General features: G+C 42.1%; 1 protein-coding gene across 4 annotated transcripts in view; it reads right to left on the bottom strand.

Annotated features, from left to right (window-relative positions):
• The window catches only part of TTC7A (tetratricopeptide repeat domain 7A), a 172,675-nt gene that overhangs the window by 126,315 nt on the left and 18,794 nt on the right, over positions 1 to 27,566 (bottom strand). For 3 of the 4 annotated variants that reach the window (XM_074989651.1, XM_074989652.1, XM_074989653.1), the window contains 3 exons: positions 16,358 to 16,436; positions 11,386 to 11,546; positions 10,834 to 10,897 (listed from right to left, as the gene is read on the bottom strand). In XM_074989651.1, coding sequence (XP_074845752.1) covers positions 10,834 to 10,897; positions 11,386 to 11,546; positions 16,358 to 16,436 — 304 coding nt within the window. Of the gene's footprint in view, positions 1 to 10,833; positions 10,898 to 11,385; positions 11,547 to 16,357; positions 16,437 to 25,258; positions 25,607 to 27,566 lie in introns of those variants that run through there. The other variant, XM_074989654.1, reaches the window with a different exon arrangement.

Here is a 27,566-nt window from a genome sequence, read left to right as displayed (position 1 = left end):
ATACCAAAGATTGTCAAAAGGAAAAAAAAGAAAAATTATTCTCCTTAACCTCTGATGACAGGACAAGAAACCACGGGCTTACATTGAAGCAAGGGAAGTTTAAGTTGAATATTCAGAAAACCTCTCCCAAAGTAAGGACATTTAAACACTGGCATAAATTGCCTAAGGAGTTTGTGGAACCTCCATTGCTGGAGATTCTTAAGAAAAGGTTAGACACACGTCTGTCAAGATGGACTAGGTGGTGATTGTTCTTGCCAAGAGCGCCGGGGTCAGGACTTGATGACCTCTTGAGGATTCTATGATTCCTTTCAAAAGGCAAGGCTGCAAGGTTTGTCTTGTAATATTAATTTCATATCTTTTTCTCTCTAACTGCAGTGAAAAGGTCTTGTCAAAAGGTTAAACACAGGAATCAAGCACATAAAGTGACAGAATAGGTAGGTCTTACAGGCCATGTATATTTCATTATGATAAAAGTGAAGGTGTTTTTACCATTACATATTTTCTGCGTAATGCCCAGTTACAAACCTTTATTACCACAATTAAGAAGGCCAACACAATTACTGCTATCCCATACAATCACCAGCAAAGGGCTAAATGGCAACTAGAGCTAAAGGAAAATGATAGGTCTAATTAAATCCAAAATGCAGAGTCTTATAAAAACAAACCTTGTAAGACTAATGCTTCAATTATTTTTTTTAAAAACTGTAATGAAATTAATTTTGCTTATAAAAAAATCCCCTGCTATTTGCAGCACACATTTTCATGACCTGTAATTGTGCACAAGAACCAGTAAATGACTAGTCAGTTTCAAATCAATCTTGTAATCTGGGCCCCAAAATATAATGATGTACTCTTCACTTATTATCCAGTGTGACGGGAAAGTAAAATTAAATAAACAATAATGTAAAGTAAATTAAACTGTTAAACTCTCATTAAAAATTAAAATTTAGATAACATAGTAAGGCTAAAAAGTTAAGGAAAAAATGTATAGCATGATCTTTACTGGAAATTAAATCCTCCTACACTTACATGACACCTTTAAAAATGTTCCTGCATCAGTTACTCTTCTACAACACCACTTATGAAAAAAAAGCTACACTGAAAAAGCACCCACATATTTCATAAACTGCAAAGAAGCTTCACATCATAGTCAGCATCATCCTGCTGCTATTTTTGAGCATCTGTCTAGCACTGAATTGTGATTTTGTAACAGATATATTAGGAGAATAGTTTAATCAAAACTGGGGAATGTCCATTAATTTTTGGAAACACACTGATATTACATATCAATGTCACGTAACACTTTGGAGTGTCTAGATCATGCAATAAATGGCATATTACAGTAGCATGGTTTTAGAATAGCTACGCATGCTGGAGATACTACACTTTACCTAGAAACAGTGCAGTGAAAAATATTACTGTCAAAGCAATGACTAATATACTTATTTCCAATAATCAGGTCATAAACCTACATGTCTTGCTTTTGTTTGAGAATATGAACACAGAGATGGTCTGTACTCTATTATTTGGTAAACACACGTTTCCACTGAGTAAACATATCAAAGACATTTTCTTATTCACTAATTATATTTATGATCATGTAAGAATTTACCCTATTTCAGGATTACGAATACCAAGAATATAAAACTCACAAGATTTCTATGGAAACATATGATTTTGGAAACTGGACTTTACTATTCTGAGACTCACAATAAAATTTTGAGAGTTGACAAAACTGTATTTTGTTCACAGTAGTGGTTTCTGCTATAACAGGCGTTATACATTAAAACAGGTCACTTAGTACCATCCATTAGCTAGCTACTAGAAATAATCATTCCAAGACCTAAGATACCATATATTATTACATCCAGGAAAAACTGCTGACTTGTGTATTGAAAACTATTTGGGGTGAATCAATCTATTTTCATAATTTACCTCTTGCAAGATGAATTATACTAAAATCTAGAAAAATGTTAGCCAGGATTTTATGCTGTATATTTTTAAATTTATAATGAATATAGGTAGTATTTTCAAAAGCACCTAAAAGATACATCAGCGCATAAGTTTCAGTGAAAATGAATGGTGCTTTTGAAAATCCCACCCTATTTTTTTCAAGTGCCTGCCCTGGGCTCTATGTATCTTTACCATACATTAAAAATATAGTAAAATAAATATAAAGCCAGGAGCTTCTCTCTTCCCTAAGCAAATATAAATGAACCAAACCTATTTAAAATAAATATAAATAATATCCCTTTGTCTACAAACATCAGCTCTTAAAAGGAAGCACGCTTAAAAACAAACCAAAGGAAGTATTTCTTCACACAACTCACAGTCAACATGTGGAACCCTTAGCCAGACGATGTTGTGAAGGCCACATATATAACAGTATTCAAAACAGAGCTAAATAAATTCATGGAGGATAGGTCCATCAATGGCTATTAGCCAGTAATGGCGGGGATTTTTGTCAGAAGCTGGGAATCAGCAACAGGGAATGGATCATTTGATGGTAACTTGTTCTGTTCACTCTCTCTCGGGTATCTGTCATTGGCCACTGTCAGAAGACAGGATATACAGCTCGAGGGAGCCCCACCATTAGTCATAGTTATGTGACAGCTGTGGTTTAGTTATGTCATCTTTACATTATATACATAAAAATGAAGCAGCAACCCAACCAGCCACTATTCTATGCCTGCATTATGCTACAAAAAATCTATAATATAGAGATGTGCTTCTTAATATGTAAAAGTATGAATTATAGACTAACAAATTCCAGGCAACAGTCTCTTATTTCACAGAGCAAATAGACAGGAAGTATTCTTTAATGCTCACTTTGAAACACAGCTTTAAAAACACCATTACAATCTTTGAGTGCTTCTCCCTGCATTCTAATTTATGGGGAATCTCATGTGCAATTTGTGTCTTTTTATATCCGGTATACTTGCAAGACCCACTACAATCCACAGTGGGTGGAGGAGAGAGAGGAAGCAAGAAATGCAGCATACTGTATACTGGTGTATGTAATAGGAGTGAATAAATTCCAGCATTATGAAAGCAAAGCAAATGCTACTTCGGCATTTCCCATTTCGACTGCCAATGGCCTCTGTTCAGGTTTCTGAAATCCCAGTTTACAGTTGGATATCTCCTGAAATCGCTATCAGGGGACAGGTGATGGAATTTTTAGCTTTCTACCCTTAGGATATCAATTCTGCAACATGTTCTGCTCGGAGCCCCTTAAGATGAGTTGTCCTCCATGTTGGTGCAGGTTCAGTTCACAAAGAGCTGTTACAGAATGAGGGCCTAACTCACTGGATCAAGGTCAGCCCAGACTGGTCACGAACAGTGTGGGCATCTGTGAAATATGAAGGCTCAGTCTCATTTCCAGCAGATGTCCACTGCATAACAAACCTATCAAAACCCTTTTCAGGCAGTCTCAGCAAAAAGCCAAGGATGCGAATGGGCAGGGAGGATGGGTTACCATTTGCCCACAGAATGGCCCAGAGGCAAATTAGCAGATCAGTGAAGTGGAGTTTATGCCACCAGTGCCCCCTACAGTGGGAAAAGAGGAATTCTGGTTCTGAGGATGTCAAGGTGGCACATTCATTTACAACTTTTATCTTAGAAATTCCTGAAACCACAGTGCATAAGTTAGTTCACAATGAGGCCTCACATGTCAGCACTCAGTGTCACTCACCATGGAGAACATGAACATTTCCTCATCTAGGGCTGTGTTTAGATGGCAGGCTTCTGTTGTCAAAACCTCTGTTGCACGTCCAGACTGTAGATCTGTCGGCAGAGATCTGCCTGTTGGAAACATTCTGTCGACATCCCTGTACATCTCGTTCCACGAGGACAAAGGGATGTCTAGACAGATGGGGGAGGTTCCAACATTTGGCCCCGTGTGGAGGGTCCAAATATCGGAAAAGCCTCTCCCGACAGATGCACAATTTGCATATTTTTTGCTGACAGTTCTTGGCAATCTGTACACAGCCTTGAACAACTGACAGAAGGAGTGAGTGAGTAGAAAAGGAGACAAAGTCATTGCTCCAAATCTTTCCCCTTAAGACACAAAGGACAGAGAAGAAGCTCAGTTAGTCCCTATGCAGAAATACTCAAGAAGGAAACAGGACATTCAAGAAAGTTCTGGTCACAGCATCCTCACTACCTTCTTCTATGAAGGGCAGGGAGAAGCATGCTCCCCTCACTACTTATGAAAGAAACCATGAGTTCAGCACACAAACCCCACAGGTCCTCCTAGATCTGCACAGGTATCAGGGATTCGCTAGGATACTGGTGCACGGACACCACTTGCCACTACATGGACTCTGGGTTTGCCACCACGTCTCCCCAAGAAGTCCCATTTTTCTTTAAAGATAGGCACTGCTGAAGAACTAATACAACTCCAGCTGTACTAATTTTTCTTTCTGTTTGCATACTGAGGGTAAGCTGTCTTTTGGTGGACTTTATATGGCAGGGGCCATCTGGCAGGTTCCCCATCAACTTGTAACAGCAGATTTCTATACAGATGTAAATTCTCCCCTTGGGTCTATACATCATATGGGAGACAAAGGGCCAGATCCTCTGCTGGTATAAATGAGCACACTGCCATTGAAATCAATGGAGCTGTGGGTACTTACACCTACTTAGGATCTGACCCATAAAGCAATCAAGTACTAAATATTACCATTTCACTCTTTTGTTACTGCTTTCCCCTAAGTAAACTGCATCAGTAACATATACAGACAGTTAAAAAGATATCTGCTGGGAACTGGTAGAGAACTACAGAGCCCAAATAAACAAAAAACTGGCTGTTTTCCACTCCAGCAGTACAACAGGGGCTTGTAAAATGAAGCAGAAAAATTCGGAAGTGCCAATGAGTCTCTGAAAGGTAACAGTGTATGAATAGCCCTTTAAAATGTTCCCTTTTGTTTTGGCATTTAGCAAAGCAATATGACTATCATATTTCTTAATGGTTGTATTTTAATGGCTTCTATGGTAACAGAACAAATTCTAAAAATCTCACAAAAAGCAAGAGACACAAAGATGACAACATAACACATTTAATATAAATCAGAAATGGGCCATATAGCTGGAATAAAATATATTTGACTGCTAACACAATAACTGATGGCATTTGAAAAGCTCCCATCTCATTTGTATCTGAATGCTTCTCACAAACGTGGAAGTCCCATCCACTGCTTCAGGCTGGGGACCAACTGGCTAACTAGTTGTTCTGTGGGAAAGGATCTGGGATTACAGTGGACAAGAAGCTGGATACAAGTTAACAGTGTACCTCATCACAGTTTACCCGTGTTGCCAAGAAGGCTAACAGCTTATTGGACAGCATTAGGAGCATTGCAAGCAGATTGAGGGAAGCGATTATTCCTCTCTATTCAGCACTGATGAGATCACAACTGGTCCAGTTTTGGCTCCCCCCCCCGACCCTACAGAAAAGATTTGGGTAAATCTGAGAAATTCCAGCAGAGAAAAACAAAAATGATTTGAAGACTGGGGCTCCTGTCTTATGAGGAAAGGCTGAGGGAACTTGCTTTATTTAATCTGCAGAAGAGAAGAATGAGGGAGGATTTGTCAGCAGACTTCAATTGCCTGAATGAGGGTTCCAAACAGGATGGAGACAGGCTGTTCTCAGTAGTGGCAGATGACAGAACAAGGAACATGGTCTCAAGTTGCAGTGAGGAAGGTTTAGGTTGGATGTTAGGAAAAACTATGCCACAAGGTGGTTGCTAACACATTGGAATGAGTTACCTTGGAAGGCAGGGGAATCTCCTGCCTTTTGAGGCTTTTAAGGCCACGTTTGATAAAGCCCAAGCTGGAGTGATTTAGTTGGGCTTGATTCTATTTTGAGAATGGGGTGAACTAGATGAACTCCTTTGGTCTCTTTCAGTTCTTATCTTCTATCATCCTACGACTCTAACTAACATCCTTTCCCACAAGGGAAAGGAAAAAGGCTGTCCATAAAAGATTAAAGCTTATTCAAGAGACTAATGTAAGTGGTATGTTTTCTGAAGCACATGTTTGACACATTCTTCCTTCCATCTTCTTGGGAGATCTACAGAAAGTAGCCTTGTGTTGCACCCTAGATGTAACAACACTCATTCTTGTTGTAAAACGTGCCGTGCATTGGCTTGGTGAGATGATGACAGAGATATGTAAAATGACAATCATGTATCTCATTCATCTACTATGACAGATGCCCTTGTCATAGCCCTCAGGCAAATCATCTCCGGAGAAGGCTTCTGAACAGCTGATAGGCTACTGTAGATCTGTCGTTACTGGGTTTGCTGCCATTTCAAGAAATTCCAGAATTTTAAGAAAAAAATCTCTTAATTTCTTACAAATAAATATCTTTATACAGTCAGCAATTGCAAAGGAACTGGAAGACAGTGAAAAGATCCACATGTCAATCACCAAAGATAGATAATGGGTCAAACTACTCCTCTGACTTTAACAAGCAAACCCACAGAAATCCACTTGACTGCTCATTTTATGCAAAGAGAGTAGGATGTTTCCCTGCACCATCCTCTCTTCTCTCTGACTCTCCAAGGTCAAATCCCCACTGTGAACTCAAGTCAGAAATGAGATTTGATTAATTTTTTCTGATGCCTATAACACTGGCACTGAGTTTATTAGTCTTCGATACAGGCAATTTAAATTCCAATACAACACAGAAGGAGCTGAAAGCCAAATCAGTCTAAGTTAGTCTGCCCCAGTCTTGAGTTCTGCTATATTCTGTGGACCCACAACAGCCAAGGACAGACTATGCCATAACACTGTCTCCTGCCACAACTGTTGACACAAACAAGGACTCAATATAGACAATGTAAATTGTGCTTTAGCTCTCTAATTCAAAAATGGGATAGATTCTAAAAGTAAACAAGGAGCTAAAATTACTTTAAAACAAACATACAAAAGTTAATAGCAAATGTTCCATTCTTGGTCTGGGAAACCTCTGGTCTGTGTGGCCAATTACAGTACAAAGAATACACCACAGAATTCTTTTTTCTTTTTTTCCAAATAAATTCAACTACATTAAGGGAAAATCTTGTCTTATTATCTCTTCCCTCACATCAGCACAGAATGCCTGGCTGACAACAGAAGCTGTGCCATGCCACTACATGAGGTCGTGGGATATGGGGGAGCCTACACTAAGGCAGCCTGGGAGAAGATGCCAGGGAGCATGATGCAGAAATGCACAGTGTTTTGGATGGGTGAAATCAGAAGGAAGACTGGAATGGTGGAGTTACAGTTATACCCATCATCCTGCCAAGCATGGTGGGCATACCTTAGCCCAAAGGGTCCTACAGCCCTCAGCCTGATTGTGCTGATCCTTCTGGTTTTGAAAAGGAAGATGTCTTCCCCAACAGGCAGAAGATCTCCCCTCTGGGCAACCTATGTACCATTACTTGAGCAATGTTCTCCTGTTGCTATAGAAAGTTCACTTCCCTGACAAGCAATAGTTAGGTTAACAAAAGAACTCTTTCATTGATGTGGTACTGGCAACAGTGGGGAGCTACGCTGGCATAGCCACATCTTCCCAGGGTGTAGATTTTCCACACTCCTTAGAAAGGTATCTACATGAAACATATGTTTTCAGTGAAGATGAGTCCTTGGACTGTGCAGAGGATGATATTTATGCCCTCAATTCTTAACCAAGACTAATCTTTGCAATTTGCAGTTATCTTGAGGCTGTCTGGTCTATTTCAATAGATTCCTTGAAGAGAACACTGTTGCCAACTGCTGTAACTATATATATAAAATTGGAGATACACATCTCCTAGAACTGGAAGAGACCTTGGAGGGTCATCTAATCTAGTCCCTTGCCCTCTTGGCAGGACCCAGCACCATCCCTGACATCTATTTGCCTCAGTCCCTAAATAGCCTCTTCAAGGATTGAACTCACAACCTTGGGTTTAGCAGGCCAATGCTCAAACCACTGAGCCATCCCTCTCCCTCCCCCTAATTCCATATCACCTGGCATTGGAAAGGAACATCTGACAAACTCAACAAGCAGGGCACTTTTCAATGTTACTAGAATACCTTCCCTCATTATGAAAATTAGACTAGACATGAAGCATGTAGGAACACAATTGAGATCACTTCCAGAGCAAACATTAACATTGTTTAGATATATATGGGAAGCAGGTTATTCTTGCGATCTCGGAGCTGGTCCAAATATATAAGGTGATCCAGTTTGAAAATTGTTGACCAGACACTGGCAGGCCCTTCATTCTATCATGGTAGCTACAAAGAACTGTGTTGATTTGTGGAAAGGCTTGATCCATTCTAAGTAAAACACCAAAGCCTTCTTGTCATCCAGTGCATGGAGCCACCTCTCTTCTATCAACCTATTAGGCTTTGGGCAGAACACCAGGAGGAATATATCCTGATTAACATGAAAAGTGAAGATGACCTTTGGTAAGGAGTCTGGGTGCTGCCTCAGCTGAACACTGTCCTTGTAGATCAATTACAATGTTCTTGTTGCAGGCTTATAGCAGAGATGGAATAATCAGCTATCTTATAAAATCTCTGGAATACATCCTTTGTTAGGCTGTGTCATCAGTCCTTTTGGGCTCAGTTCACGGCAAAGATGCTCCAGATGTGATCATCTGGAATGAAGATGGGATTGAAGACAAATGGAGGAAACTCTAAGTCCCTTTGAAACATGGAGACACACATACCTCACAGAGCCAGAAGGCACCATGAGGGGTCATCAAGTTCAGTACCCTGCACTCACAGCAGGACCTACCCCCACCCCGACAGATTTTTTTTTTTTAAATATAACCTGCCCCACACCCTTGAAAGACCCCCCACCCCCACCCCAAGGGCTGAGCTCATAACACTCAGTTTACAAGGCTAACGCTCTAACCACTGAGCTATCCCTCCCCACTTTCTATAACCTTGCCCCTGGGAAAGGAATTCCATTGTTCTCCTGTCTGAAATTAGGCCCCAAGATAGTGTTTGTCTAATGAGCAAGTCATCTGCCCCTGCATGAATCAATCTTTTTTAGGTATCAGCCATTGCATACATCCTGGTCTGAATGTTCACATCAAAATACCTTGGATGTGGATTGGCACCTATTATGGTCCATTGTCAGTCAAGTATGGCTAGTCACTTGACTAGCAACCCTTTCACAATTGGTTGTCCAAGCCTGTTATCTCCCAGAAGCAAACATTTGAAATACAAGTATGTAGCCGATAATCATAACTTCAAATAGCGAATGAAGCATGCATATGAATAGTATAAACAGAATCAGAAAATCATCAGCTTTTCAGTTATCTTACTTGACACACTTTGCACAAGATTTAGTGCAAAACCTAACAGCCGTTTCAATGACGATTCCTATGCTTCCACAAAAATCCAGTAATCTCACAGTTATAAACTTCATGGTTTTTACATGGTCCCTTAGCAATGCTGTATACACAACACAAACCCCTCATGCACCATGACTGCAGCTAATCCAAGGATATTCAGGCCTGGAAGTAGGGATGTTTCAGTTAAAAACTTGAGGTGTGCTGACAGAGTGCTGCATATTGCAAAGGCTGAGCAGCACATATCTGCATTATGCCTGACTTCACATAGTGTTACTAGTTCTCCATTTTTATGGCCAACATATTCACAGAGAATATCAGAAAGGCAAAATCTGTAAACTTACAGCTATAAATATTGCAGCAGGGTTAAGAAAAAGAGTAACAGAAATTTAATGTGGACATTCAAGATGTATTTCACAGAGCTCAGATCCCATCCTAACAAGCATTTAAGTGCATACTTTACTTTAAAAACACTAGTCCCCACAAAGTCAGTAGGACTACTGACATGCTTAAGGGCTGAGCTGCGTCTGGTCAGAGCGTTCAGCACTTTGCAGATTAACTCCAGAAGGACTCCTGTCAGATTGTCAGACAGTTCAATAAAAGCTGCAGAGGCAAATTATCTTATATTCCAGAAATGAGTAATTCAGAAGAGAATATCAAAATATGCAACAAAACATTTACATTCTCAACATGCTTTTAGTTCCCAAGTAATTTAAAAAATATGTAGACATTTGAATTCACCTGAGGTAACTTATTTAATTCTGAATTTTGCACTACTTATTCATAAACAATTTTCCCTTTAATAAGGTTGGATCTTGTTAAAAAATGTATATGCCTGTACTTCTCTACAAAGCTGCTCTAGTGCCAGCAGTCATCAGACATGATACCAATATAATTGCAGCCTTTACTAAAGGAAAATTTTTATCACCATAATAAATACCACAGGAAAAACTTCAAGATTAGAGTTGCCAATTACAGTAGCTCCTGAACAGACTAATGTATTTCCTTTGTCTTGTTATTTCAAAAATATGTACTTTTTAACAAATATGCAGATCCCTTAGTAATTTAAGTTGCTCACTCAACTCATTTGTTGCCTGCAAAATCATCATTTGTAAACACTAGAAGGCTTGTAAAAAAAAAATCCAATATATTTAAATCTGAGGAGAGGAAAATGTCTGTTTTCCTTTCATTGTAGCTCTCTACAAACTGCATTTTGGAAACAAAGAGTAGAAAAATATTTTTCCCAAAACATAAGATGGGCAAATCATTTTTTATTTGCAGACTCCCATAGTCATTCATCAAATATTCATTTAATAAACAATAATAAAAGCTGAGTCATTAAGAGAAGACTTTTTTTCCTGCCTTATAGATGATTTATTTATTCTCGGCTGTCTGGGGAAGATCTTGGCAATCATGTAGATTCTTTGCAGGTTACAAAGACTCCCAGAACACTTGACACACAAATGCTAGATACCCTTTACTGCTGTCATTACTCATTTTGGCTTACCATGGATTCACTGATTAAGAGGAGGAGAAGAGCTTCTTCTATGTTGTCTTGAGGGCAGTACAGGCTGAAAGACAAAAACTTTTTTTATAAACAAGATCAGGAATTAGCCCACCAGTCTCTATTTTTAATGTCACAAGAGGACCAGTAACTTGAAACATCTCATGTATGATTCATTTGCTACATGCTCAAATATGTTGTTTCTCTTTTACTGTTATATAATTCAAACAGTGGAAGGGATTGTCCTTTAAACATAAAAACCCCTCTTTTTCAAACCATTAAAGCTCTAGTGAATATTCTAAAATGGACTATTTTTACCTATCATTCCTTCATCCCATTCCACAATTAATTAGACAGATGTTTTCCATCCATCAGAAATAACTGAATACACCAGACTGAGGTCTGGGTTTTTCAGCAAGCACCTTGATTAAAAGTTTAAAAAAATAAATAAAAATAAACAAGACTACATGAATCAATAGTCAAGTTAGCACTGAGGGACACTTCAGCCATATTTTCTCCTCACAGAGTGGAAACCAAAATATAGAGCTATCTTACTTGTCTCCTGTGTACAGCTGGGGTCTCCGCTGAAGCAGACTGCTGATGTAAGAGTTGTCTTCCTTGTTCATGAACTCAGGCAGAGGATCAGATAAGGGGCTCCAATAACAGTCTTCACTCAAGGAGTGGAGGAGTACTTCAGCTAGCTGCTTGGCTGCAGTCTACAGATCAACAGAAAACACTGACAATCATTAAAACAGCTCTCAGGTGCAGAGAGTATGAACTCACTCACATAGGAACTGCTGGTACAAAACACACTGGGAACCAGACTTTCCGAGCTTCTGAGCACTAACACTCCAACTGAAGTCTCTATGAGTTGTAGGTGCTCAACTCCTCTGAAAATCAGGCCTCAGAAATGTGGGTGGTCCCTACGCAAGTGGCAGAAAAAGAGAAGCTCATTCATGCAAATGAAAAGTGACACCCCACCCCCAGATTTTTTAGGCCCCAGCTACACACCAAATGGCTGTATAGTAACCACATTCATAGCTTTCTCAATATGAAAATTCCACTCTCATGTCAGCCCAGAAAGGAATATTTTTAAATGTTTAAAGGACAATTCCTCCTACTGTTTGAATTGTGGTACTGTGAAAGAGACACAACATATGTGAGTATGTAGCAGGATACTGGTGCAAGAGCACCTAATTAGCCCCTGCCCTGTCAGTCCCAATCAAGGGGAATAGATTGGGGCAAATGAAAAGGCCTGATTCTGGCCTGAGGATTGGCAACACCAGCCAGCCTGATGAGCCAAGCGCTATATCGGCTGGGAAGGAGCCAGAGGGAGGGAGGGAGAGGTCAGTCAGGGAGTGAGCAGGAGGCCTCTGCCTCTAAGAGGTAAAAAACCCTAGAAAGACTGTACCTAATTTGGCACCAGTGCTGGGACAAGCTTGGGTGAATAAAGGCACAGATGCCAGCACCTGATTTGAGAAGACAACCAATGCCCAAGAACAGGGGACTGCTCATGCACCTCCTTACAGAGTACTACACTATGGTCTCAGAGTACACGAATCCAGAGTACGCAACCCTGCTCTTACGCAGCTGACCTCCAATGGTTACAGTAACACTCATTTTCGGCAGCTTCACGTTCGCACAACGCGAAGCTGTTGGGCTTTCAGCCTGCCTAGCTGCCTGCAGCTGTGGGCAGCTAGACAGGCTAAGAGCCCCTTCCCCCTGCCTTCCCAGAGCATCGCAAGGCACCACTCTGGGTGGGTAGGGGAAGGCACTTAGCTCACCTAGCTGCCTCTCCCTGCAGGTAGCCAGGCGGATTAAACCCCCTTCCCCCTGCTTCCCAGAGAGGTGCACTTGACAGCCATGCCAGTTCACCCCCTTTAAATCTCCTCTGCCAGCTCAACCCCCACAACTCCCCTGCTCCTGTGGCCCCAGCTCACCCCCCCAGTCCCCCCGCCCACAGGGCTCCAGCTTCAACCCGCATGTAAGGCACTGGTTCCCAGTTCCCGGTGCGCTGCACGGGGCTCCAATTCCCCCACCCCCTCCCCAGTGCACCCCCCATTCACCCCCCCACCTGACTCAACTCCCCCCCACGGTCCCAGCTCACATCCCCCCCCACACCTCCACACACACACACTTGGGGCTCTGGCTGTCAGCCACCGGTGGTGTGTGCAGGGGCTCTAAGCCCCCTGCCAGCTCAACCGACCCCTACCCCAGTTCACCCCATTCAACACCTCCTAATCCCACGCAGCCTCAGCTCACACTCCCCACCCCCGCACATGGGGCTCTGGCTTCAACCTGCGCACAGGGCTCCCAACCCCCAGCGTGTGCGTGCCAGGCTTCAGCTCCAACTCCCCTACCCACCACCACCGCAACCTTGACTCCATCCCCCTGGCTAGGCTCAACTCCCGCCCCAACCCCCTGCTGCACGAGTCCAACCCCCTGCACACCCCGGCTCAACTGCACCCTCCCACCCCTCCTGCAGCCCTAACCCACCTCAGGCTTAACCCCCCTTCCCCCTCCCAGGGCCCTAACCCATCCCCCCAAGCCCTCCCTGACTTAACACGAAATTCAAGGTACGCGAGGGCTGCATGGAACGCAACCCTCACACACGTCGAGGGATTACTGTACTACTATTTGTGTTCCTAAATAACAAAACAAAAGCTTTCTGCAGGAACACGGATTGTGGTATGTCCTTCTTTGGGCCTCATACCCACAGCATAAGGGGATGTCACCAGCTGGCCCAATGTTCTGAGCAAGCTGAAGTGAATCAGAGGACACCATGTGCCTTGTTGTTCAAATGTATCTGATGCATCCCTTTGCTTTTTTGCATAGGATCTATGCAGATTGTAATGCCTGTACATATAAACACACACACACATGCATAGGCAGAGAATGTTACAGAGACATAGAATACATGTTTGGGAAGCAACTAAGCCTGCCACATTAGTATATTTTACATTTAAGGTAAATATACCCATAAGTACTAATGTGTCTGTCCTAGTTGCTCCCAACCACGCATTCTAAATTTCAAAAATAGAAATGACCTCTCCAACCTCAATCTACTTTATCTGTACCTATGGGAAGTTCCTATTACCAGATCCCCAGGAAAACAAAAACTATTGATGCTGAAGATTTTTACTGTTTCTTTTTTCACCATCTCATCACACACCTATATCACCTTGTTAATTAAGATGCAAGAGCAGAAATGGGCAGTGTTGCTTGAAAACTGTAAAGGAAGATTTCATTTTTATATCCAGATAACGTCAAAATGATTTGAATGGCTGGTATTGCTGTGGAGAAACACAGCTCCTGGTAAGTCCTTGGAGTCTTCATACCTCCATGTGCTGACAAATGACAGAAAGCTACCTGATAGTAGCCCCTCTTTTCTATCATATTTAGAGCATGAAAACATGATCAAAATGCCTAGTCCTGGGATATCAGCCAATGTCACATCATCTCAGCATGTAACCAGTCAGTTTCACCCTCAGGCTCCAACAGCCAACATTTTTTTTGCTTTTCTAATTTTTTCCCCTAAAGCTCTGGAGATGAGAAAAACTGCATTAGTATCAGAAAGATCTCTGCAGCTCTGCATGAAACTATGACAATGATTGGGATCAAACAACTCAGAAAAGACAAGCGCCAAATGCTTTGAGTCTTTTTGACTTTAACGTACAGTGCATTAGCACTGTAAATTGGCTTTGGTTGGGTTTAAATAAGACCAAACAAATTAGATCAATCCAAGTCTCTGATTTATATGATTACTACCTTTGGCTAAAACAAGCATAATTATTCTGGGAATACACTGTCAGCCTCCAAGTGAAAAATGCTCATGTATTTTATTTTAGTATTTGAAAAACTAGTTTAAATATATTTGTGTTGTAAGCCCCACCCAACAACTCATTTAAAAAAAAATAAAAAAAGTCCACTCATAACCTTCCCCTGGGAACCACTCTCTCTTATGTGGCACAACCCATGCCATAGCAGAGAAAGTAGCATCCAAGTACCGCTGTGTTATACAAATGGCTATGTTGCCAACCGTTTGCCAGAGTAATGTTATGGTTGAAATATAAAATCCCCCAGAACTGTGATGTTGGTCTGGAAAGTGATGGAACCCTTTTCATTTTAAAAATACCCATCTCCACACCCAGCACGAAGATAAGCTCCTGAGAACACAGAATAAGCTAGAAACCACCTAGAGAGCTAGCGATCTTGAGATGGCACAGAAGAAACTGGCAGCCTGGACACAGAAGTCTCAGAATGATACAGCTAGGTGACAGAGAAACCAGATTCAACATGGACTCAGGTAGAAACAAACCCAGAACACTCATTTTCTGCACACTTGGTATACTCATTCATTTCAGCCCTTAATTTGAACAATAGATGGACACATTTAGACCAGTCCACCCTGGGGACCTTGGCATCCCCTCCTTCTAAAATCATAGGTAAAAAGCACATCACATCTCCTCCTCAGCCCTCCCTGGAATAAAGCTGAACCAACACAAAACCAGATCTCAGTAACACACAAGACTGTAGCTTTCCAGGTTTAAGGGTCTTCATCCATGACCCAACACAAGTGTCATTAAAAGAAGGCCAGTTAACATTAACCATATATTTGGGAGACTACCAGCAATAACTAGGAGACAAGTCCCTGTACAAGAACAAGACAAATCCAAGTTTTGACTGACTTCCTGAGAAGTGGCCTTTTCCCACCTCACCATGCTATATGAGTTATGACAAGTACCCGAAAGTCTCCCACTTCAGGACTAGCCACTGCTTAATAATGCACATTAATAACGTCCCTGCTATTTTCCCATGCTCTGTATTTCCATTACTACAATCAAGACACACACAAATATAAACCTACGAACAAAGTACCAGCTGCCCCAAGAACAAAACCTCCATAACTTGTGACAGTCTCTGACTGCTCTCTAATACGCAGCAGGTAAATTCTGATGTGTCAGTTTGTAAGACCCTTGGAAAGACAGCAAAGAAAACTGGCACTCTCAAAGTATCATTCCCAATTACAGTTTTCAACACAGAGCTTCACAGAGACAAAACGCGTCAGCTTAAAAGTAGAAGCACTGCAAATTCCAGGAGTCAGAAGTGGTTAGCAGTGTACGGCTATGTATTAATGTGAAAAAACAGGTGTGCATCTGAATTTGAAAGAAAGACAAAGAGACATCAATAGCTGAATTCACAGATGCCAGAAATACAGGAAATATTATTTCCTATTATAACTATTACTTTGGTGTTCAAAATCAAATATAAAAAAAACTTACCCATAAAAAAAAATACACTGAACAGAACATAAGAGGCAGAGAAAATTCACACCTGCCCAGATTCAAATGCTCAGGTTTGTTAGTGTTGTGTGTCTAAATTAAATGCCTCTCCAGAACATCTAGCAAGGGCATTAGTCAGGGGATGACTGGGGGAAACCCGTCTCCCAGCAATGATTATGAAAAAAAAAAAAAAAAGATCCACAAAGTATATTAAATCGACTTCCCATCTTTAAACCCTTCCTTACCATTTTGAAGCTCTGCGTAGCTTTTGTTTCCACAGTCCGTAATACTTCTCGCAGGTCCTTCATTCCTTTCACAATGTTTCTAATAGGAAGGCAAAAGCAGCATGTTTAAGATAGACTGCTCAGGATGCTGATCTGCTATGCTACAAACTGGCTTTTCAAAAAAAGAGAAAATAAGAAGGATAACCATTCCAGAGTTTGACCAATGACATCAAGCAAGGCACTCTGAAGACAATGACACTCTGAATGAGGCAGAGTTGTTAACATGCCTATGCCAGATGGCTTCCTAGGAGAGAAATCACATTCGCGTTTGAAGAACAGAAGAGATATCTGAAAGCCTTTCATGGATCATATTGACAAAGCAGATTCTGTCCCTCTTTTTGTGTACACACTGTGCTGGTCTGTATTAAACTGAGCTTGCAGTGGTGTTCTTAAATGGAGACTCCTTTTTGGTTATGCTTAAATGCACCACAGAATAGATGTGGGGGAAAAGGTCAGGGCTTGTCTATCCTGGGATGGGGCCCTCTGTTTCCCATCCCACAGTGAAGCCGAGTGCAGTGGACTGGGAGGACAGCTTGTCGGAGCAGAGCAGGCTTCTGGGTCACTCCAGCTCCCACTGCCTGCGTGAATAGTATGTTGGGGGAGGAAAACCCTGCTGCTTCCACCACACCAGGCTCCATAATCCCCCAGGTCCCTCCCATATATAGGACATACGGAGCAGCTGCTGTAGGGGCCCCCAAAAGCACAGGGTCTGGGACAGCCACCTCATTTTGCCCTATGGACATGACAGCAAGCTTGAGAAAGTTTCCATCTTGCCTCAGTGTTGCCATGAACTCTCCACGTTCAGAAGCAGGGCCTTAACCTGCCTTTTTGTGGGTCAGAGCAAGAATGGAATTCAGTAAAATCCTGTATTTTTCCAACAGCCATGTCTGTAAATCTGACCCAGTGCAAGCGAAAGCAGCAAGTGGGCTAAACAAGCAAAAGCTCTGTTTGGCTGCTTTTGTTTTTCCTCACACCAACAAGCATTCTGCACCCACCACAAAACGCAACGAAAAGTTTAGCCAGCAAACTTCCTCACACAGAGTTCATGTTGACCACACAGGGTGTCAATCCAGAGTAGCGCTCCAGCACACACCCAAGCATGTGTGTAGTCACACTGAATTTGATGGAGTTAGTCACATGTAAAGGTGTGCTCAAGTGATTGCCTTGATCAGGGCACAGAAAAATTAACAAAAAACAAACAAGAGAGACTATACGCAGCGTTATTTTTGCCTGAGAATAAACGGATGTAGAGATGCATGTTGGAGCTGACACGGATTTGGCCACACAGATGGTAATATTTTACTCCAAAATAAACATGACTGGCCCTATTAAAGAATGCTTTATTTATTATCTGGAAAAAATAAAGAAAAATGTGGACAAGTTATGGGTAAACTGTGAGTTGGGTGTATCATGGCTTAGATGTGATGCCAATGAAGCAGTATTTAATAACACAACGCAAGCTAGACACTAAAACCGATCAGTCTCATTTAGCAATAATAATATTATACTTAAAAGTGCATTTCATGCAAGTGGATCTCAAAACATTTTCCAAAAAGCCAAAAGATAAGTCATGGTCATGCCTAGTAGGATGGGCAATGAAAGCTACTATTGCAGCACTCTGTACCTCAAAGCAACAACTCAGAATCACCGTCATATGATGATATGCTTTGTACAAAGTATTCCTTGTGAGGTCTCATTTGAAAATCTTGATCTGTTGAACATTAACATCCTGTGGGACTGCATGTGCTACAATTGTACATGAAGTTATGAAATTCTGCTATGTGGGTGTTCTTGAAAAACAATTGAAAATTGGAAACACCTACAACCAGTCTTTCAGATACCACAGTGGAGTAGCCAGAATAGCGCTGATGGGCCATTAAAAGCAACCCACAGTCCCAAAAGCTACCCTAGGAACTGCATACAAGGGATACGTCTCAGAGAAAGCACTTACACAGTGGAGGTTGCTTGAGTCACGTCACAGCCAAAGGTCTTTCCAGCAAAGCTGGAAGAAATCATAAAAGGAGGAGAGTGACCTCATCACTTGGCCTCATGCCCCTTACAACTCACCACCTGGAAACATGACTTTGAACTGGGACAGATGATGGATGTTCCCTCTAATTTTCTCCAGCTCTGTGCAGAATAAAGTTTGTGCATGCTGAGGCATATGTGAATGCACACCACACACACAAAAAACATGCTGCTGGCTGTGGGAGCTGGGCAGCACTGGAATCGCTCCTGGATGGCTGCCCAAGCACTCAGCTAACAGTGAACACTGCAGGTGATCCCAGTCTATAGGAGAGTTCCAGCCTGTGTATTGAAGACTTGTGACCTGTTTCACCCATCAGGGTTAGACACAGCTTGATTCAAATCCTGTTTAGTTTGTAGAACTGAGACTGTGAATTTGATTTTATATCTTAGGTAACCAACTTTGCTTTCCACGCTTACTACTTATAATCACTTAAAATATCGTTCTGCAGTTAATAAAGCCCTGAAATATTTTGCCTAAAATAATGTGTTTTGGTTGAAGTGCTTGGGAAATTTCAGCTCAGTTTACAAAGGTTCATGTATGTTCTCTTCATACGGAGGAGACATCGGACTGGGTAATAAATTTACACTAGTCAGGCTTCTGATTAGGACAAGATGTTATATCTCAGGCTGGAGAGCTGCAGGGAACTGGTTGGAGCCTCTCCATTGTTGCTTCTTGAATTGCAGGGAAAAGCATTCATGTAATTCAGTTAAGCATGTCCCCGCCCTTGGATGTCTGTGTTAGTGCAGTACCTGCCTGAGGTTTGTGGCTTGCCAACAGCATCACAGTGTGAGAGGGAGCCCAGGAGGCCGGGACAGAAGGCTTAGCAGTTCAGGCTGAACCCAGGAACCCTGTCACAACTGCATCTGATTAAAAATACAAGACTCATTTAGACAGACAGTATGTAATGAACCAAACTGGAATCTGGCCCAGTCCCTGAGATCTGTGTTTTTTTCCATCAGGGTTATACATAGCTCGAGGGATACACTCAGGCTTTCCACAGGTACATCAACTCATCTAGGCTGTGTCTACACATTCCACCTCTTCCAGAAGCAGCATGGTAATGAGCCATCCAGAAGATACTAATGAGGCGTGGATGTAAACCTTCCACACCTCGTTAGCACATGGGCATGTTGTTCAGAGTCCAGAAGATGCTCTTCTGGATTCCAAAATACACGTGCAGATGTGCAGCCCACAGGGATCTTCTGGAAGGAACCCCTCCTTCTGGAAGCCCTTCTTCCTCAACATTTTGGGGAAGAGGAGGCTTCCAGAAGGAAGGTTTCCTTCCAGAAGATACTCGCGGGCCACGCGTCTGCACGTGTACTTTGGAGTCCAGAAGAGCTTCTTCCGGACTCCGAACCATGTGCCCATGTGCTAATGAGGCGTGGGAAATTTACATCCATGCCTCATTAGCATCTTCTGGAAGATGTGGCATGTGTAGAGACAGCCATCATCACCAGAAGAAGTGGCATGTGTAGAGACAGCCCTGGATTTTTCACTAGTTCTACAACAGGTGACTTAAAAAGCACCAGCACAGTCAGTTCCAAACTAAAATTTCATACCGAGAAAATAAGAATTCTTTCTAGTAACAGCGTGCAGCAATACTTGCGTATTTGGTGTCTGATTTTGTAAGCAAGTAGTTTTTAAGTGATGCAAAACTTGAAGTAGGCAAGACAAATCAGACTCTTGAGACTGACACTGTAGTCTGAAAAGACTGACAGAGCCTGCCATGTCCCCACACTTCACATCTCTTAAAAACTACTTGCTTGCAAATTAGAAATAAAAATACAGCAGTGTCACAGCACATTGACTGAAAAATTGCTTCTTTCTCGTTTTTACTGTACAGTTACAAAGTAAATCAACTGGAACATAAATATTGTGTTTACATTTCAGTGTATAGTATAAAGACCAGTATAAGCAAGTCATTGTAAGAAATTTTAGTTTGTACTGACTTTACTAGTCCTTTTATATAGCCTGTTGTAAAACTAGACAAATATGTACAAGAGTTGATATATGCCCTGGAAGACCTCGGCATATGTTCAGGGGTAAATGTAACACTGGTTGAGAAAGAGTCCTAGATTTAACACCCACGGGCAGCAAAAAGTGACACAGGAGTTTTATTGACAACAAGTCATATGGATCATTTTTCCATCATACTCAGCAACAGCACATCACAGCTGTCTATAACAGATGGAAAGCTTTCACCTTGAGATGACTGCATTATGGAAAACATCTCACTGTCACTCCCCCTGAGTACAGTTTTACCTGCTCAAACCACATGCAGATGGTGCCTTTTGGAATGACATCTGGCTACAGTTTCAGACTCCTGATGTGTCTTCAACACTAGCCTTAGCTCTTTATTCCTTTCTCTCTGATTTCTAAAATGCTGAACCTCTCTTTAAAAGATTATTTACAAAAAAGCTGCGAAAATAAGTCCTCAGCCTGCTTTAAATGCAGATGGAAGGTCTACCTAAATAAATCAAAGCACAGTACAGTAATCCCTCCATTTATGTGGAGGTTGCATCCTGGGCAATCTCTGTGTAAATCAAATTTCACGTACATGGGGTGGGGCTTGGGGAGAGTCCCAGAATTCCCCTGTGGGAACTGGCAGCTAAAGCCTCTGCAGAGCTCTACTGCTCCCCAGTTCCTGCAGCAGCACTTTGCTGCCGTTCCAGCCGCCTGCTTCCCCTGGCTGGGAGAAGCGGTGCAGCCACCAGCTCCAGCTACCGGCTTCTCATAGGTGGGGGAAGCAGGGCAGCCCCTGGCTTCCTCCAGCTGGGGGAACACAACTGCTTGTGGCATGGTTTCTCCTGCTGGGGTCTCCCAGCTGGGGGAGCTGGGGCGGGGCTGTTTTGATTTGCACTTAACTTACATTAACGCAATTAAGCGCAACTCAAAAAAAAAAAATCACACTTCTCGAGGGTTTACTGTACAGGATCCTTACACTTTGGAAGGGAGAGTAATTTTCCGAAGTAGTTTAGAGTTGGATTTTCAAAAACACTCAGCACTGACCTAACTCTGCTCCCATGGAAGTCAGTGTTAAAACTCCCACTGAAGTTCTATCTACACTGTGCTATGAGATCTAAAAAGTCCAAGCTCAAAACACAATTTGGGAGTAAGGCTATAATACCGTTTGAGCCAGTCCAAAAAGCAAAATCGAAGTGTGTTTCTGCAGTGTTCAAGAACTGCAGCCAGGCACATCAGCTCTTGATAATACAAAAAACATTATGCAGCAAGATGAATTGGATGGGGTGAGGCCTTCCGTAGCACCCAGGATTAAGGAGGTAAATAAGTCAGCAGGCTGAAAGCAGAATGGATAAGGTAAAGAGCAGTAAGGTGTGTACGGACAGTGTGTGCGTGGACAGAGCTTAATGCACAGGGATTGGCTCCTAAAAAGTGACCAAACCAACTCCAAAATCTGTAACAAAATGTTTAGTAAAAGCAACGTAACACGTAAATGTATATAAGAAAGATTTGCACTGTGTAACTTTAGATGTGTAGTACAAGTCAGACCAACCCCTACACATACAGCTTTGCTGTATGTCACATAACAGAACCTGAGTGATGACACTGGAGTCCAGCTAAGTTCTTGGGGAACTGAGGGGAAGAGGTCTTTGGGGTACCACAACACAGGATGAAAAGGCTGAAATTTTCAAAAGAAGCACAGTAGATTTGGGTTCTCAATCATCTGAATCTCTGAAGTCTCAGCCAAAACAGGTTCAGGCGAGGCCCTGCCGGGGTTACACTTGAAATTTTACCAAACCTTCCAAACAGTGTGATAGTACTAAGGTAGCTACTTCTAACACTGGGATGCTGGTGTAGACCAGCCAGATAAACTTATACCACCACATTATTTCATCCTGTTCAGAGCAGACTACGGTGACACAGGCGTGGAAATAGTAGCAGAAATTCATGCATTTAATCTAGTTTTTTTTTTTTTGAAGCCTCTTAAAGTCTTTGTCTTCACAACCTCTTCTGGCAAGGAGTTCCATGGGCCTACTAAATTTTCTTTATTCAGTTTTTGCACACCAGTAATGATCTTCTATACCTCCCCTTAGTCTCCCCGCATCCAGTTACTGTCATCATGAATGACTCCCATTCACCTCAAAGGGCTTTGGAGCAGCCTTTAGGAATTAGTGTGGCTGAAGTTAGAGCCTGAACATGTTTACTGGGAAAAGAGGGCAGTGTGATCACAACAGCATAATGCAAAAAACGTTGTTTGTGTTTGTTAATATTATTAAGCCTTGTTTTCAGCATCCCATTGGTTTGAATAGGAAATGAGCCTGAGTGAGGAGTTTGGAAACAGATTCAGTGGGGGCTTGGAGAAGAAGGTTCAAATGAGGAGTACCTACAAGTGAAATGCCCTGTTTTAAGGGAAACTAGCACATTTTTGTGTTTGTACTCCTGTGCAGCAAGCCTGTCACAAGAACAGCTCAGGGCCACATGATTGATCAATCCCATTCTCCTCTTCCTCTTTTGTCTGGATTGGATGCGTTAAGGGTCAGTCCTGAAAAGATTTACTTCAGATGCAGCCATGAATTCTAACTCTCAAACCCTCATTCTGCTCTGGAATCCTCTAGCATGCATCCGTATTAAGGGAGAGGAAAGCCCCTGAAACTGTGTAAGTGCAAAAGTCAGCTCTAGTACATTTGGATGAAGGATTAAGGCCTCAGACTGCAAATGGTTTAGGGAAGGAACCATGTCTTTATGTCTTTAAAAGCAACATTCACATCTCCATTGCTAATAATAATAATAATAATAATAATGCAAGACACTGTACGAAATCTCAGGCTGATTTCTATTTTCAAGACATTTTTATCAATTCAACAAAAGTGTGAATGTGATCTAAGCAGAGCAGAAAGCCAAACAATAAGGCATTGTGAATCAGACTCAGTGTACTACAACTAAGTGTCATTCATTATTTTTGTTGAATTGTGAGAAAACAAGTTTGACCTCTTCCTTTGGAGAAACAGCAAGCTACACATATATTTAAATGCTGTGTCTAGTTAGTAATAAACAGAGAGCATATTCTCAAATCTAGCCCACTTCCTCAGACTACTCCATCTTTCACAATTTTCCCCTTAAATTTTTGAAACCATGCACCTTATTTCACATTCTGAGAAATGTTCCCAGGGAGGAAGAAATGTGTAGTTAACAATATTTAACTACCTATGACCTATGAAGAAAGGTTGAGGGAATTGGGTCTGTTTAGTCTGCAGAACAGAAGATGAGGAGGGATTAGATAACAGCCTTCAACTTACTGAAGGGAGGTTGCAAAGAGGCTGGAGAGAGGCTATTCACAGTGGTCACGGATGGCAGAACACAGAACAATGGTCTCAGGTTGCAGTTGGAAAGGTCCAGGTTGAACATTAGGAAAAACTTTTTCACTAGGAGGGTGGTAAAGCATTGGAATGGTCTACCCAGGGAAGTAGTGGAGTCTCCGTCCCTGGAGGTGTTTAAGTCCTGGCTCGACAAAGCCCTGGCTGGGCTGATCTGATGGGATTTGGTCCTGCCTTGGGCAGGGGGCTGGACTTGATGGCTTGTTAGGTCTCTTCCAGCTCTGTTGTTCTATGATTCTATATTTATATAGTGCCATATCAGAGAATCATAGGATTGAAAAAGACCACAGGAGGTCATCAAGTCCAAACCCCTGTTCAAAGCAGACCAACTAAATCATATCAATTAGGCCTTTGTCAAGCTAGGACTTAAAAACCTCTAGCGATGGAGATTCCACCCTCTCTCTAGGTTATGCACTCCAGTGCTTCACCACCCTCCTGGTGAAATAGGTTTTCCTAATACCCAACCTAAACCTCTCTCACTGCAACTTAAGACCATCGCTCCACATTCTGTCACGTCACCCCTGAAAACAGCCTCTCTCCATCCTGTTTGTAATCCCCCATCACATAGTTGAAGGCTGCTATCAAATCCCTCCTCACTCTTCTGTAGCCTAAATAAGCCTAAATCCCTCAGCCTCTCGTCATAAGTCATATGCTCTAGCTCCCTAATCATTTTTGTTGCCCTCCGCTGGACTCTCTCCAAGGTGTCCATATCCTTTTTGTAATGGGGGGAAGTGGCAGAATTGGACATAATATTCCAGATGCGGCCTCACCAGTGTTGAATAAAGAAGAAAAATCACCTCCCTAGATCTGCTGGCAATGGTCCGACTAATGCAGACCAACATGCCATTAGCCACAAAGGTATATTGTTGGCTCACGTCCAGCTTCTTGTCCACTACAGTGCCCAGGTCTTTTCTGCAAAACTGCTATTTAGCCAGTCAGTCCCAAAGGTATAGCAGTGTTTGGGATTCTTATATCCTCAGAGCAGGACTCTGGACTTGCCCCTGTTAAATCTCATCAGATTTCTCTTAGCCTAATTTGTCTAGATTATTCTGAATCTTATCCCTACCCTCTAGCATATCTGCCTCTTCTCCCCAGCTTAGAGTCATCCGTTAACTTGATAAGGGTGCAAACCATCCCCTCATCTGGAGACAACTTTCCAGACACCCTAGTTAAATATTAAAAATAAAGATCAAGATGAGAAATAAACTGGCCTTCTATTACTGGATATTCTTCTCCTACCTTAGCAGTATATTACAGTACTTATCAAAAGGGGTTGGCTGTAGCTAAGTGTTTTAAAAAAAATGAGCTGGATAGTTAACTGATTCAGCTGTTCTCAACAATTTCCACATCTGGAACTGCTCCCTCATATCTAGATAAGATCTAGCTGGCATCTCACCTCCTGTTTAGCAATGTGGAAAGAGCAGGGTGAACATACTCAGCTTGGAACCACATGCTGAGAAGCCTGGGCTCTCACAGATGATTAAAAAAACAACTTACTGGTTCCTGAGAATGGGATATGTCCTCCTGGAGAAATTCAGTGAAAATATTTCTTCTTTTATGTGAGCGAAGGGATATCTCTACAGAGCTGGGAAAGTTATGACAGCTAAAAGAAATGTATGAAGGTATTATTGCCGGCATTTAACAGTAACTGGAGCTTGCATTTGGGACTGAGCAACACCAGAAAGGTATTAAAAGCTATACACTTTGTTGAGACAACACAACAGGACAAAAGAACCCTAGCAGAAAAGAGAGCAGCTCATGGCCTTGCTCAAAAGGCTGCGGCAGCTGCTCCAAGAGAGTACCTTCCCTGGGATCGTGAAGGATAAGGAACACATTAGAGCAGTGCGATGGGGCACTCAAACAGCCAAGAAAGGAACAGTTATGGAGCAAGGCAATCACTGCCATATTTTTAAGTAAGACATCTGTGTCTTAGAATCAGTGAGATTAAACTGTGTAGAGGTTGAATCTCTCTAATCCAGAACACTCTCGTCCAGCAACATCCAGAATGATTTTGCTAACCGGACAATCATTTACCATGGGCGTGGTCACGTTTTCCATGGTCCCATAGAGTTTTTTTACAGCCGCCAGTCCTGGCTGTCAGTGTTCTGTGCTGCTATTTAGCTGTAATTTACCCCTAAATGTCTTCTAAGAGCCCAGTAAGCAGCTGAAGTGTTAGTAATGCTGCTAGACAGTACCAACCTCTCACAACCCAACAAATTCTCTTATCTGGCACCAGTCAGGTCCTGCAGGTGCCAGATGAGAAAGGTTCAACCTGTAAATTACACCCTCTTCCTACTTTCTCACACCGTCTATGTTTTTATATATTACACACAAAAATGCACAGAGTGCCAAGTCCTAAATTATCTTGCATTAGCCATTTATAGAAATGTGCCTTTTCAGAATCAAAACCTCTAGAAGGATGGAAGATGGTAGAATTAACAAAAAAAAAAAAAACAACCACAGGTTAATGCTGAATGGCGAGGCTTAAGGAAGGGGTAATTCCTGCTTCAGTGGGGAAAAGGTGCGGACTGCTTAGCAATTAGAAATATTCTCCAACAGAAGCAGCAATGCAGCCCACAACTGCACACTGTTTTGATTGTGGGTGTCATTTTCAATGGGACCTAAGTGGCTGAGGAGCCTAAGTCCCATTTTCAAAAATAACTTAGGCGCTTGAGATTTCTGCTCATGTCACTTTCAGGGATTTCCATAATATTTTACCCTGCAAGCTTTTCTGAGCAGGCACCCTGGCCAAAGCTTTACAAAGCACCTAGTGCCTAACTTGCATCACCTTAAAAGAAGCATAATTTTCAGAATGCTCTTAATGTGCACTTCTGAAAGTCTGGGCCATTAAGAGATCTTAAGTTGGACATCCAAAATTGGAGGCATCCAAAATTAGTCGTAACTTTGGAAAATCCTGTTGTTTGTCTTATTGATCACAAAAAATACCTACCACACTGCTGGTGCTACATGGACAACATCATAATGATAAATGATTAAGGTGAGAACAAGGCTCACCAGAGGTCTCCACGCCCTGCGGAAATATTTATAGTATTAATGGCCAAACCTGCACACAAAAGAAATAATTCATGTGTAATACTTTCAATTGAAAGCAAGTCTTGCTCTGATCCAGATTGCCATGCCTTTCCCTAAAAAAGGAAATAGTTTTTCTCACCAACATCTGCACAATCAGCTGCTTCCCACCCTGACAGAGCACCTGCCTGTCATAAACAGAATATTAATGATATTTAATGCTATAATACAAGAATGCTCCTCTGTGACTCAAAAGGGTAGACAATTACAAGAGATTTGCCTTCACTGATACTTAAACTAAATGCACACCAAGAGAACAGGGGCTTCCCACAGCTTCGGGACTTGCTGGCCCCAACAGGTAGCCCTTTAACCTCTAAAAAGGAGAATGGATCTTTTGTTAGTTACAGGCTCTCTTTACAATATACAATTTAAGAGAAAGAGGGCTCTCCAGGCTGTAATCTGGCAAGTTGCCAGTGGGAACAAACAAAGGCAGTGCAACAATGTGCATGTCCCCAATTCAGTTGTCTGACTAGACACTGGGCAGCGCTGCTCATTAGAATCAAAGTGCCTGGAATTCCACAGTATGCACTCTCCACTGGAAATGACATCCTGCCATATAAGGCCCTTGTTGGCTTGTCTGGGCATTTGTCACTCTGGACAGACTTCCCGGTTCCACCATGCTGAAAGCAACACCCGCAACTTCTTTGAGGAATGGAACAACAGGTTGAGAAATAGGTTGTTATATCGTTTGTACATCGGACAAAGCCCCTCTCCC

Source organism: Carettochelys insculpta, chromosome 3 (assembly GCF_033958435.1).
Source record: "Carettochelys insculpta isolate YL-2023 chromosome 3, ASM3395843v1, whole genome shotgun sequence".
Lineage (NCBI taxonomy): Eukaryota > Metazoa > Chordata > Testudines > Carettochelyidae > Carettochelys > Carettochelys insculpta.
The sequence above is the reverse complement of the archived record's forward strand: the minus strand, read 5'-3'. Positions and strand labels throughout refer to the sequence as shown.